The 15,222-nt window shown below is 40.6% G+C and overlaps 1 protein-coding gene across 7 annotated transcripts in view; it reads left to right on the forward strand.

Annotated features, from left to right (window-relative positions):
- The first annotated feature begins 3,427 nt into the window (after nt 1-3,427).
- The window catches only part of LOC137113660 (SH2 domain-containing adapter protein F-like), a 94,287-nt gene continuing 82,492 nt past the window's right edge, over nt 3,428-15,222 (forward strand). For 2 of the 7 annotated variants that reach the window (XM_067495287.1, XM_067495288.1), the window contains exon 1: nt 3,433-4,232. In XM_067495287.1, coding sequence (XP_067351388.1) covers nt 3,801-4,232 — 432 coding nt within the window. In that variant the 5' untranslated portion in view covers nt 3,433-3,800. Of the gene's footprint in view, nt 4,233-15,222 lie in introns of all 7 variants that reach the window. The other 5 variants (XM_067495292.1, XM_067495293.1, XM_067495291.1 and 2 more) reach the window with 4 other exon arrangements.

The following is a 15,222-nucleotide window of genomic DNA, read 5'->3' on the forward strand; positions in this document are numbered from 1 at the left end:
TGTAGACAGGAATAAAAAATGTTCTTTATTAGCCGTCATTAATGCAGAAAGTTTTGTTAAACATTCTCCCTGTTTATCAGCAATTGAATTAGCTTCAAACTGTTTTCTACAGTACATTCGCAGTGGGAGCTTCTCAGTGAAAGCACATCTTCTGCTGTCTACTTGAGCAATTAAATATTGATTTTCTTTCTTGAGGACCCCGGTGATACATCTGTTGACAGACTGGAGACTAGTATACCTTCACAGATGTTCCAAATCCTTCCTGAGAGCCAGATCATAAACCAGTTGCTTGAATGACAGGAGAAAAAAAAGCACCTGATGCAAAGTGCGCATCTTTCATAACTTTAACTTCAGACATCCAGTTAAGTCACTTAATCATGTTTCCATGGAGACCACTGTAGTGTGGATGTTTGGTATTTTCACTAGACCAGGAACAAATGTTTGGATAAATAATTGATGGGTGAGAAGGAAGACAGTCTGAAACCACATTTGGATGACTTACTAGAGCTGAATCAGAATGATGTGTATAAAAAAAAATACAATAAAATAACCCATGAGGATTCATGTATATGTCTGTGTGTGTGCCTATGGGAGTGTTTTGTGTGAAAGGAAGGAAAGTAAATCAGAGACATTGGAAGATGTGTGCCTCTTATTTTCTATGACTACAAATGATGACACCTATCATTTTCTGAATTTTGAGTTGGTTGTGTTTGCTTTTGTCTGTTTTGCTTTGCATTACTTGTTAAATTTATTTCAGACTAAAGACAAGCCTAAAAATGCCATATAATTAAATGTCCTGTTGGCAATATAATTTATTCCCAAATATATATATTAAAAAAATATATTTTGGATTCAAAATTTAAATAATAACCTGGGCCTTTTTGACAATTTAAAGGTTTATTTGTCTAGACAGTTAATTAATTAGTTATAAAAATGTATCAGACATTCTGACCATATACATATTTGTACTAGTGAATTCAGCTGTTTGCATAGCATTTTTCTACATACAGTCATTTCCTTTCTGCTGCATCATTTCCCATTTTAGGGTCTCCACCAGTCTAATTTAAAAGAGCAGAGATTTAAGATTAAAAAGAAAGATGTTCTCTTTGCAATTTACAGCATGGCAGAGCAATGCACATTCACTGTGCGTGGTTAAGTATTTTGACATTTTGCATCATTTACTGAACTGTTTAAGCAAGAAAACAAGACTCTGTGAGCCTATAGGGTGCTAACTGTGGTACCGTGATCATTTAACATGTATATTTAAATTCCTAAGCTACCCTAAAATATAAGGTTGATGCAGTATCATATAATACTGTTTCTCTGATTCCTCAGCTCCACTACCTAATTTCCAGCAGTGCCTGAGAAATCCCACCGCCAACAGACTTAAAGAGGAAATTAAATGTGTCACATGCCTCACACAGCATGTCAAACATCTGAGCTCTGCAGCAACTGCTGAAGTTATTAAAAGTCACCTATAGCAAACCTAAGCTGTCATCTTGTTTCAGCTCCAAATTTCATGTCACTTCCACACATATGGAAGTAGTTGTTCCGAATCTGCAAGCTACTTGTTACAAGTAAAAAAAGCCAATAACCGTTGAGGGACAGCTGGTAACAGGTGGCATGTGGCAAATTCATACTGACTAGTCAGGTCAGTTTCATCGTGTTAAAGGACCCGTTGAAATTAGTAATATCTTTCTGCTTTAAATACCAGAGTGCAGAGAGGACATCTACAACTTTTGATACTCTTGAAACACTGCTGATGTATTTGACCATTTTGATTCAAGCCAGCACTCACCACCTGTCACTGAAAAATGATCTGCATCTTCCATCTGGTGAGAACATGACCATTAATGCTGTTACACTAAAGGCAATGCTCAAATCATTTTTGTGCGATGACTTAAGCAGAATCCTATATGTTTCAACATAAATTCCCCACAGCAGGTTCTGTGCCTGTATACGCTACTTAAGAGGACTATTTGTATCCTATGAGGTGCTGGATTACAGGATTTGCATTTTAAAGGGTTTCAGTGATGGCAGCTGGAGGAAAGTGGTGAATGCAATTGTAGCAATGCAATAAAAGATCTGTGATGTGAGTCAAACTCGGTAAATTAAATGACACACCTGCTCCTGCTCACCACAGATTCACTAATTCTTTTGGACCGAGATTGGCTATTACCACGCAGAAGCAACTATATTTATATCACATCCCGTGTACAGATAAGTGCAACACTGAAGATACATCTACAGTATGTGGAAAGTGCAGCCTTAAAATATGTTACGTATAATGTGTGAAATTAAACAGGCTTTTCTGTTTGTGTTCTTCTACTTGAGAGGCTGTTTTTCCCAGTACTAGCAACAAAAAAGATGAGTGCTACAATAAAACGAGGACCATCTGAACCCATTTCCTTTGTCTATCGTTTTAAAGCTTTTAGTTCAGTATATTACACTAGTTTAAACAGATTAACGTCCTGGCTGTGGGGTGAAATTATTGCTATAAAGTGCAGGGAAACTGCACCGGTCAAATTGCTGTGTGCATGCCCAAAGTGCAACGATGGCAGAATTTCAGGACAGAAATAATAGATTTTGTTTTGTTCTCTGGAGCATGGAGTTGTCTCTCCCAGGGGCCTGCCAGGGTTAAACTGTGATCTGTACCCTGTGACTTGCTCAAGGCTGTGTATGTGGTGTTATTAAAAAGAAATATTGCTTCATAAAAACCCAATGTGCTGCGGCCGTGACTCCTGCTAATGCAGACTGTTGCTGGAGTATGTCTCTGGGAAGGGAAATGGGATGTTTCTTTTATTTATTCGTACCAATTGCACAGGCAATTAGGGTATAGCACGTGAACCCATGGCCGTCTGAGAGACTAAAAGACACTTTAGAAAGCGACATTCACTTGCGTTGTTGCTTTGAAGTGTTCACCTCATCTAGTCACAAATTTGTGTGATGGTCTTAGCTAGAAACCAGTCCAGCCTCCGTCTCCACTGGTCATTTGCAATTACAAAAGTCTGCAGTGTCCATCTGGACATGAGAGCACTGACATGACCAGGGGACACTTTACCCTGGAGTCCCATTGGTGGGTAGATGTTGACTTGTGGTGTTTAGGCAATTGATGACTAGAGGATTCATAAGATACAGACATGAGTCTAGTGTTGAGGGGCAATAAATTTAACCCACTTACAGAAAATCGGTTTGTCCTTGAATGACTGAGATCTTAGTTGCAACACACGTTACCTGAACCATATTTAAATTAGGAGTTGGAGTCCACACGAGTCTAGAACATCAAAAGTCGGAGACAAACTGGACTCTTTGAGGCTTTTGGAAATGCTGGGTGTTGGCCAGCAGACAACAGTCAGCGAGTTTCACCAGTCCGGTAGGTGGCAGTGAATGTTCTCAGGTAGGAAGGGCAAGTTGTGTTATGTGTGTCTGTGCGTGTATTCCTCTTACACAAGCGCTCCCGTGTTGCGTAGTCTGGAAACCTGACGTGACGTGGAAAGCAGCCGAGCAGTTCGAGCTACGACAGCGGGTATGCAGCCTGTGTGTGTGTGAGTGTGTGTGAGTGAGTGAGTGTCGGAGTTGCGGCAGGGCTGATCAGAAAGTGCCTGTGGCTGCTCTCTCCCGAGTCGCGCGCTCCACTCTTGACTGCCAAGCGTCGCACGAGACTGGCGACACGCGCCGAACCCGGTCGGCTGGCCGCGCGTGACCCGAGGATTCCACTCTGACGACCAGGCTCGGGCTCCGCTGGCGGTAAAGGTGGAGCGAAACTACATTCATTGACTTGTGAGCGATGCACTGGCAGCATGGCCAAGTGGTTCAAGGAGCACCTAGGATTCAAAACTACCAAAGCACCCCCTCCGGCGCCTCCCAAACCGGACTACAGACACTGTCACACCGGTGTTCCCGTTGCGCCTGGCTATCAACAAACGAGCTCCGGGGCCACCTTCCCGAGTGGCGCTCAGCCGGACATCCTCGCTGCCTACAAACTCCAGAAAGAGCTGGACTTCGAGGACCCGTACACTCCAGGTGGAAATATTTCCTTCGGCACGAGCTTGAACACTGTGGGGTCACCGGATATAAAGTACGTGTCACCAAAGCACCGACTTATCAAGGTGGAAACAATCGAAAAGAGCAGCCCAGCTCCGGGCGGTGCGGTCACGGTCACCCAAGCTGTCGCCTTAGGGAGCGTTAAATCCCCCACTTCACCTGCCCCGGACCACGACAACAAAGAGAAGGTGGGTGAAGTTTAGTCGCAGCAGTCCGTGGTCAAGTACAGAGCAGCTGCTCGCTTGTTTCTGAACTTGCCTACAGGCTAAATTTTCTCAGTACAACCCGGAGACACAAAAAGCGACCGTTCTCGTTAGCCAGCTCATTGATCCAACTAAACATTTCCCCTTGAGTCAAAAATTTATCTAAAAGTGATAATTACATGTAGAAACGCATGTCTTGCTCTTAGAACTGGTGGCTTTATTTGTCAAATTAAAATTGACCTACTCCTGTAAGTAAGGAATCGTTACAACCGGCAGAACTTGTCATCACATCCGCACAGTGCTTGTCCACACGAGTTGCGACATCCACCTCAGTCTTCTAAGTAACCTGCACCACAGGGAGTGGAACAGCCTGTGTCTTGTGTTGACAGACAGCTCAATATCAGAGCATGTATGTATGTGTCTTAACTCTGACAACTGTGTGCAGGCAGGCAAACTCTTCACAGAGTAAAATCTGAGTGCCCTGTATCTGCCTCTTATTCTCAAACGACACCGTGATTGACACTTATCCACAGTGTGTATATTGTAACTTTAATCTTATTTAACTACACAGATCCCTATAGCGAATGGTGTTTTTTGCAGTGATGTAGTTGCCTTGGGAGCGAACTGCTTGTGATGAGTTCATGGATATATGGATCTTTTTAATAACACAAACGTCACACCTTTTGCTTTTTAAAAACACGTCTGGTTGTGGCCCGTCCACGGTTTTGATTGCAAAAAGTGAACGAGGAGACACAGGCTGAATGCATGCAGGCTGCGCCTTGGGGCACGCTGTCATGTCAGGCCTCTCAGGAATTCATACACAACAGGTTCATTTGGAGAAACCTGAGATGTTCAGTGTCAGTGAGGTTAAGGGCCTACTGTATGCTGAGTGTGATCCCACTGAGGAATGTTTCAGTGCCGGCAAAGCCCGAGTACAGAGAGGAGAGAGCACAGCCATGTAAAAATGCACACTGCACCACTGTTTCATCTTCAGATCACGTCTCAATCCTCAATTGTGTTACAACAAATTTGTGGTGATTTTGTTTTCACCCTCACATCACCTCCTCCTCCTCATGTTTGCATGCACACCTGTCTTTTATGACATGTGGCAAGCTCACAGTTGGGTTTAGTTCAGCAGTTTATATTTATATTCCACAGTGTCAACACCCTGTCACCCAAGTGTTGTGTGGAGGAATGTTGCCCTTTTTTTATTCCTGGTTTTGATCAGGAAAAACACAAGTGCTACTGTCATCTACATTTCCCATATGACCTCAACACAGAGATCAGGAACCAAGTGAAGCTAATAAAATTAATTTCTGTGCCCATGTTTGCTTTCCTAAAGTGTCCACTGCTGTTTGGAGCAGCTCTCAGAAACGTAGTGTGCAGGTTTAATATTAATATGTTTTCAGTCAAAAAAGCAGGAAGCCATAATTTAAAAAACTTCACCCAGCTACTGCAGTTGATTAAAGCTGATTAATTAGATTATACTTGTTTCTTGTTAATTGAAGTTTTGGATCTCTCTCAGTAAGAAGCACAGTTGCCTCATGCTCCGACCCCCCCTCTTCCATATGGCTTTAACAGGCAGGCAGAGGATTGCACAGTATGGCATAAAATACCTCACACCTAGCACTATGAATGATGTTATGGATAATCTAAATCAGCACTGACAGGTGGCAGAAAGAGGGAAAGGATTTGGAGGGGTCTTTTTAGGTGTTGAAGGTTGAATAAAAATTGTTTAGAAGTGGAGAGAGGTATGTGATTAAAAACAAGATAAAACGTCTTATTTGTCCTTTCCTCTCACACCAACCCCGGTGGTGTTTGTAAGCTAGAGATATCTGGCACTGTTTGGCCATCTTAAGAGTCCTAAAAAGTCCTAGAGAGAGACCTAGAAATGTATGTGCTCTATAGTTCATAATAATAATTACCTGTGCCTTAATTTGACTTTGTAAAAGTGTCTTTCTTTTTACGCTTTTTACGACTTTTTAGGCTGTTGAGTTGAGTGCTTTAGTTGCATGACTTGCTGCCAGTCACCACACAGCTACAGGGAGAAAAGGAACTTTGCAACAGAAATTCCTTTAAAACACATGTTGCCCTGCAGACTTTGTTGTCTGTAAATTCATCTAAAGTTAAACATTTCTCAAAATATGAAAAAAACATTAATACCATGTACACAAGTGTGTCTCACTGTGTACATAATTTTTAAATAGTGAATTATTAAGTAACATAATTTGCAGGAACAATATCTTCTTCAAAATGTCAACATACTCCCCAGTAAATACACTGTTGCTTAAAGAGAGTTGTGAAGCTTTGCGTTCAGACTTTTGTGAGGATTTTAATTTATCCTAAAGCTGAGTATTTAATTCAATTGTGGAAGGACGTGATAATTTTTTGTACATCCTTGTTACAGGGACTCTCCAGGTAAGCGTTTTACATTCATATAGATACTTGTTTTAGCAGTCTCTGTGGGAGGAGTCCCTGTTTGCAGTTTGTTTAATACTTTCTCCCTTCAGGCTAGTGTTGAAAGGTTGAAAGTGTATCGAGTTCACAATGTGCGTTCTTGTTTGGGGATGCTTTAGGTTATAGCCACTGTTCTCTGGCAGAGTTTTACACAAACCAACAGAGACATCTGGAGAGTGATTAAATAAAAGAAAATGTGCATCATGAGCTTGTGGCTCTTAAGTGCATATTCACACAAAGATGAACTTCAGTGTTATTAATAAGTGGAGAAATTAGCTTCATGCAAAATGTCGTCATTTTACCTGCACAGATTAAACGCTGACTGCTGGAGACTGAACAAAGAGCACACAAGTGTCTTAACAGCACTGTTTGGTTATATTGATGTTTTAATTACTTGACTCATGAATGCACTGTTTACCTAATGCCTGAAATGCCAATAGCAGCATGTGAAGTGAGTGAATTTTCCCCAGTCCACCTCTATGTGCCAGGCTTTCAGAAGGAAGAAAACAAGATAAAAACTGTTCTGCAAAATACAAAATACCTGCAACATTTTCAAAGGTGTCCTATTTCAACCAAAGGCATTCCAGTTCTATGTTGTATTGTTTGTCCGCATCATTATCCAAGAGGTCTCAATTTATTCAGAAGATTTTATTTTACAGTTGTGGACTTCCTATGGGCCTTTTAACTTTTTAATTATTTTATTTTTTTGTAGTTTTGAGTTTTCAAAACATTGTGTTTTTTTTAATGATGCCAAGCCCTTCATGGTAGAATGAGTTGAGAGAGATGATCAATTATCATTCTGCCTTGGAGCTAATTAAAGGCCTCATCTCCTCCGCTCATCATTCTACTCAGCACTAACCTAACTTCCCTCAAGGACGCCTGAAAGTGATGATGGGCTCCACTCGGAAATGTGTAAACAAAAGCAGTAGTGTGGAGCTGACAGGCTGCGGCATCCTTGTGAAGTTTAGCCCGGCATCATCAGTATCTGACTGTGCACCTGGGAAATTGCTGTTCCAGACTAACTTTGGCTCCCTTCAGGGCTCGGGGTCCCTTTGACTCAGTGATCCTATGAGCAGCTTGCATATCTATCTATAGAAGCATGCAGTTGCATCAGAGGCCCAGACAGTTGTGCAGCCAGCAGAGTCATCTGGATCGACAGATTTCCTTTGTACTTATTTTCCCTCTATGTAGAAGATCTGGCTCAGCCAACCATTGTTATATCCCGCAAGAAATTATTTTTTTGATTCCATGTTTTCCTGAGAGTTAGCAGTACATCTTGAAAATAACTGAACACATTTGAGTGAAATTTGGTAAAACGTTAAGCCTAAAGCCAACAAATAACTGTTGGGGTTTGTTGATTGGTTAGTGCCCCTACAGTGACACTGAACATCTTGTTGCTCCTGGTGGGTCAAGATAGCACCTTGCATGAGGATTTTGTTGTATTCAGTGTGTGTGTCTGTGCATGCGTGCGTGCTTGCGTTGGTGAATGTGAAACAACACTGTAATAGCTTTTGTCTGGTAAGGTAGAAAAGCGCTGCCTGGCACTACTGTCCCGGGTATATGTTAAAATGTCTCTGGACAAGACCCTGAACCCCCAACAGCCCATTCCCCTCCCCAGCTTTGCAGTGCCGGTCCAAGCCCGGTAGAAATTGGGGAGGGTTGCGTCGGGAAGGGCATCCGGCGTAAAAACTGTGCCAAATCAACATGTGGACAATGATCCGCTGTGGCGACCCTGAACTCATGGGATAAGCTGACAAAAAAACCCCAACCAAATTATAACTTAATATTATTTTACTTAAAATGCTTTGTTTACCTTGTTTAATAAATTAGAAAAGATGCTTGCAGTTGTTATCAACTGCTTTGTGTGTGTGTCCCTCATGCCTTGTGAATATTGTTATCTGTAACTTTTCCACACATTCAGACCATAGCAAACATGACAAATGGCTGAGTGTCACACAAGTGTGAATGTTTTATCTTGTTCTTGATATGCTGTTACAGTCTTACCAACTTGTAAGTTAATACAAATGGGAACATAATAGTGCAGAAGTCAAGGAGTTAAACATGCACAGGACATTTTATCTGATGAGCATTAATCAAAAGCACAGTATAGAGTCTTTACTATACTCTAACTTGCTCATTAAAATAATGAAAATATAATTGTGACTTCATCTTTAACTAACTGAAAATACAATATGTTTAGATGTTGTATTTCATTGTAAAAATAGGTCAAATTAAGGTAACATTAGTCGATTTAAAGACAATGATCCTTTAGTACCAGGTAACAACTTCCTTCTTTCCTTTACTGTTTTGCATATTTTAGAGTCACATATAGGTTGAGATGGTGCTGACACACCTTCCAAGCAGTCTTCCAGTGTGGGCAGGTGAGGGTTGTTTGACTGCCCTGCAGATTGTAGTGAAGTTTTTAGTGAATGGCTTAACTCAACTCAGCTTCATTTCCCCCCAACCTGAATATTTTTGCTGGGCCTTTAGCCCTGGCTTTCCAGATATCAGTGGAGTTTTATAACTGCATCCCACTGGCCTTTCATGCTCTCATCTCTGCCAGCGATAGGAAAAATGTCAAGCACAAACGTCAATATCACCTGCATCTGTGAGAGTGGTTTTCTTCAGGGAGCCAGAAAATGGATGAAAACATCAGAGCCCATCATGTTTTGTTATAGCACCCCTTTTAAGTGTAGTTCTCTACCTTTTTTGTATCAGATGGAGGCTGGTGAGGTTGATAGCAGGCCTGAGTGAATGTCAAAGGTGTACAGGATGTGCTCTTGTTGCTGTACAAACCTGTTTATTAATGCTCTTTGGCATTGATCATAATGTGTATTATTGTAACAAAACAATAAATACAAAACTCAACACTCTGAATGTGTAAATATAGCTGAACAAATACATACATACAAGGGTAATTATATACAGTATAGCCTCACTAATGTTTTTAAGTAACGTACCAGTGCTCTGACAATGTGGTACTCTGGTTGAAAAAATCGGCAGATTGGTGTGAAAGCTGTGTTGCTCATGTCTTCGATTTTGCAGCTGTTGTTTTTCTTAATAATGCCTACTAGTGACAAATGTGTTTTCATCAGCAGTGGGCAGATTGTGAGTCACATCTTTAAGTAAGTACATAATTATTTTGATAATTATGATGAATTGTGTAAGTATCTAAGACACTGTGTTGCCATGGCTACTCTGACTCATAACAGTAATGGCTACACTGTGGTATTGTTGGGATCGAGTACAAGGCATGAGGCATAATTGCAAGTTTCCAGTTTGCCCCACTGTTTGCTGAGGTGTCAAAGAATGGCAAGCATTTCCTGAACAATTTTAAGCATGTAGGTATTTTCACAAAGTTACCCTGGCGAGTTCAAGACTGTAAGATATTTTAGATGTAATTACCCACTGACCAGGATACAGGAAGTTTTTTCTCACAACATACATATTTTACACTTACTTAGTTTTGCTTTACTCTTTATAAGGAAGAGTGTCACAGTGCATTCATCTGACCTGAAAGAGAATCCTGGAAATGCACTGAAAGGAAGGAAGCAAAAGGGGGGCTGGACAGTATGCATGTTTAGCCCAGCTTCCACTGAAACAGGATGACGTCATACTTGATGGAGACTAGAAGCCAAAATATAATGGCTATTAAACCAATGATCATTCACATCCTGTTTATATATCAATGAATGTGACGTCTAGTCATGGTTAGTTTGTCCAAGTAGCCATCCCACTTCATGTACGTGTAAGTTATAGATCTTCTTTTCTTATTCAGCTTATTTTCTACTTGCCTACTATCTGGGAGTCAGTCTTCCCATTTTAAAGAGTCCCAATGGAGTCTGTTGCGTGTGTTGCTTGATTTGCCTTTTCTTGCCATCGAACGTGAGTCACATGTAACCACCAGGTCACAATTAGCCTTCATACTAATGCTGCAGCTCCAGCCACTAGGGAGTTTCAGACACATGGATCTGTTTTGTTTAATGACAGTGTGCTTGTGTAGCGGAGTCTAGAAGGAGGGAGTCCTTGTGGGTAGGGAGATCGTCACACTCCGCTTAAAAGGAAACAAACTGAGCCCTAGCATCTGAGACACAAAGCAGAATCTGCAGGAAGCAATCGCTGCACTGTTTTTGTAAAATCAGTCACCTTGCCCTCCCGTAGTACCAACTATGCAAACTCCAGCTGTAAACAAATTGTTATTTTTGGATCAAAATACAGTGTAGTGTAGAGGTCATAGAGCACCAATTTGCCTTTTATCTCTGTGTGCAAGCACAGGCTGTTGTTTTTGTGTCACACTAAAGGAGGCAGACAGACTTCCGTTTTGCAAAGAGAGCTGCCCTGTGATGTGAGTTCTCAACAGAAACCTCAACACTTCCAATTTTTCCTGCTGGGATTCCAGACTTTTCTTTCATGCGTTATTTGAATGAGAAATGAGTCTTACTAGTAGTGCAAATTCTGTTGTAATGCTATTTCGGCGACATGACATTTAACACTATTTTTAATTAGCAACTGATGTAATAGAAATTGACTGTAGGTAGAGAGAGAAAGGCACTATCTCTAGTTGTTTAGGGGAAAATAAGGAATGGCTTGGTTCCTCCAGGATTAAGGAAGTGCTGCCTTCCTGACAGGAAGTGTTTACAACTTGGTGACATTCCCTTTTTAACTTGACAAGTTTGTGCTCGCCCGTGTGTGTAGGCTGGGCATTCTAGTTGCCGCTGCTCGCTTGCTAAAATAAAACCAGGGTTATTGAGCCTGGCTCTTTTGACTCAAGCAATCTTGGAAATAGTGACAAATGTTGTTGGCACATTTCTGTTGCTCCACTGAGTGCTGGTTGTGGCAGCTGTGTGTTGATTGCCTCTCACCCTTCTGAATACAGCCTGTATCACTTTTGCTATCCTGTTCAGAGTGGTGGGAAGCCATGTAGCAATGGCAGTGGAATGGGACTCCACTCCATGTGCTTGCTCTACTGTCAGGGTAGGTGACATGCATGGACTTCAGTGGATCCTCACCACAAACGAAGGCCACGGTGCTTCCAGCCTCAATCATGATGTCCTCACATCAAATTCCCAAGCTTTGTTTATTACCTGACCGTGGTTTGTTTTTCATGTGCTTTATAAATTGCTCTTCCAAAATCAAAGCTTCCATCCTAATGGATACCCTTAACCTTATGTTGTTTTAAAAATGAATATTTATCTATTTGTGCCAGTTTTTTACCTTTAGAAGCTATGATATGCAAAACTATTTTCCCTGTTTATTATGGGAGAAATATCTTCAAAAACCACAGTATGTGTCAGCACAATTGTGGGTCTCTTAGGCAGACAACCTAACTTATTACATTTTCACTTACTACCTCATTTTTAAATAAATAAAAAATCAGGGACAATGGAAGTTGGTTTAGCCAGGTTGAGGACAAATTGCCCATTCAAAGGGCACAGGATTATCATATTTTATAAAATTTCAACATTCCATTGTAATGCCTGAATTATTCTCAAGGCTTGTGCTGCACCACTAACTGAATGCAGAAACATTGCCAATAAATCTATCACACAGAGATGGGGGGCAGAGCAAGGAAATTGGATTTTGTCAAGCATGTCTTCAAGTACTTAATCTTGAATATCTGTCGTATATTAAAAGCACCTTCATAGGGTGCAATGCACAACCCCCTCTCCTCCCTCCACTGGAGGTCTAAAGTGGCGGTGTTGAGTGTGTTTCAATGAAGGAGGTCCTTAGCAACAAGTTGAGGTGCTTTTTGTGCTTCACCACATTGGGTGACGATACATCCATTCATGATAGGACATGGCTATCAGAATAAGAATTTACGCAATAGGGAGGTTAAACATGTAGCTATAAAAAATTGCTCGAGTCATATGATTTAATTTTATTAAATTCCAAAGATGTTTTTTACCAAAAGCATAAAAAACAAATTATCAGATTGTAGTGAGATCAGTTTCTAGACAGAATTTGGCTCAGCTTAGCACCAAAAAAGATATTCACAGAAAATTCTATTCAACCTTTTTTTATAGCTGCATATGTTTTTTATGTTAACATATTGCTGTAATGAGTGAATGACAGATGATTAATGAACTCTAACACCAGCTGCAGTTTAGTCACAGTGGGTGTTTGTTTGCACTGATGTGAAGACCCCTCTGGAAATTGTAACTGACAGAGATTTGATGCTAGAAAAAGATAGATTCTCAGCTTTGCTGACAAAAAAATGACAGATGATCCTATTTATGACTATATATAACTTTCTGCTGTTTTTAAACTCAATGTTTCCTTTCCAGACATTCTATATAAGCCTCCTAAGAGTCACTTTCTACAATCTTATTTGAATAACAACCACTAGATGTGTTTTTCCCATTTGCGTTTACCTATGCAACATGCAAATCATGCATACACAACCTACCTGATTTGAGTTAAAATGTATCAATACTCACAATGGTCATTTGAGGAAATATGTCTGTGTAATGTGTTTTCATCAATTTCATTTATACATTGCTATTATGAGTTTTGTTTTTGCTGCATCTGGAAGCATTCCCATGCAAACTATGATCAACAACAGGCTAAATCACTTGTGCCAAAAGAACCAGCCTTTCTCTGGCTGCGATGTGAAAACCTCCCCACATGGGCAAGAGTACAGAGATCTAAGGAACCAACATTTAATTTGGGCTGAATTTTAAAGGGGATGGTGTATGTAATAAATAAGTTGGCAGCCAGAAGTTAGCTGTTCTTTGAACAGTGCAGATGTCTCTAAGGGAGACACATGTGAAACTAATGGCTGAACACATTGATGTGCAAAGAGTATTGCTTTAAGTGTAAATTTTAATGGGTGAGAAAATGCACTTTTTGGGTTCAGTGAAGTAATATAGATTGTGTTTTAGCATAAGTGTATGACTGTTTTTCAACTAATAATGCGGTGATGCATGTGCTGAAGAAATTCTATGCTTAGATGAAAAGGAAAGCAAAAAAATAAACATGGAAATAAACTGAATTTTTGTTTACCTTGTTCCCTTCATTGGCAAGTGAACTGCTGTAGCTTGTGACTGATGGGAAAAAGCGTCTTTATAACAAATATAATAATTTGATTAGCTACTGCTGGCAGAGTCCTAAGTAGGCCTTTAGAGGAGGCACATCACTCTTCTCCCAGCTCATAGAGAGGCAAAATGCTCAAGCAGCAACTGTGTTTCTTAGGAAACATTTCAATAAAGTTTCATTAATGTCAGGTCTGTATGGTGGGAAATGCACTCCTGGACTGTCTCTGCTTTAGAGATGAAGCCAGGTTTCCATCAGCCTAATCTGTTTGGGAGATACAGAACCCAGCAGGGCTCAGTCTTCACTAGGGGCCTTCAATGAATTGTAACCAGATTTGTGCTCGCTTCTTAGAAACATGAAAGTACCTTATTGATAGTAACTGCATTAAGTCAACGGAGAAGCTGTGATCATTTTTGCTTAAATAAATTTGCCTCGTGGGAGTGTGTCTTGCCAGTATGTTCTTTCTAGAAAATTGTGGCGGAGATATCTTAGGATGACTGCACAGTGCGCACACAGTGTTCATTCTGCATTTTTAGACAATGATAAGGTGGCGGAGCTATCAGCAGAGGCACTTGAAGGAGCTACATCTTGCTGAGTTTTGCTTTTACATGAACAGTAAACATAATCTATACAAGTTGTAAAAAATATGCCCCCTCATTCTTTGTCTTCTTCCCCCCTTCGTTTCTTCTTTTAAATATCTGTCCCCACCATAGTTGCATTTTTCTTTACACAGAGAACAAAAGAGCAATAGCAGCAAAAAAGGCTTTCGAAATGCCTTAATGCAATTGAGCTGCTAAGCACTGAGTTGTATTAGGTTATCAGTGGCTGAAATCCCTCATGGCGTGAGACATAAATCACACACGTCAGTCCTCTTTCTTTTTTTCCCCTCCTCTTTTATTCTACAGCCTGCTGACTTTTCTGGCAGTCTCAGAGGGGCTTCAACCTTGACTAGCCCCTGATGCATTCAGTCCTTCCTAGACCAGCCATGCAATTAATATCATATTTCGGTCTGCACTCATTCAGCATAAGTGACCCTAGTCATTATTTTCATATGGATGTATATCTAAAAGTGTTTATCTGGCTGTTGCCCAAAGAAGTCATTGCCTTGCTGTTTTATAGCATTTGCTTCTGTTTGTTGATCAGCACATGTAATTTGCCCAAAATGTAGGCAAAAAAATACAGCTGCCTAGTTTATATCCATTCTGGTTATAGTTTAATTATTAAAACCAGATTCTGATCTATCTGCTCAAATTTCATCTAATGCATTTTCTCAAAAATTTTAATCTTCTGCTCTTGATTATCTGATAGCCAGTCAAACACATTCTCCCTCCATTAGGAATTCAGGAGAATTGTGGCCTGTATTTTCTCGCTGCTAATGGAACAATGGGGCCCAATCGAAGTGTAATCCTAGAAGCTCTAGCATTGTTCAACAGTGAGCCAAAGTGGCAGGTGCCTGTTAAAGTCTCCCTCCTTCTCTAATGTTCCC

This window comes from Channa argus, chromosome 2 (assembly GCF_033026475.1).
Source record: "Channa argus isolate prfri chromosome 2, Channa argus male v1.0, whole genome shotgun sequence".
NCBI lineage: Eukaryota > Metazoa > Chordata > Actinopteri > Anabantiformes > Channidae > Channa > Channa argus.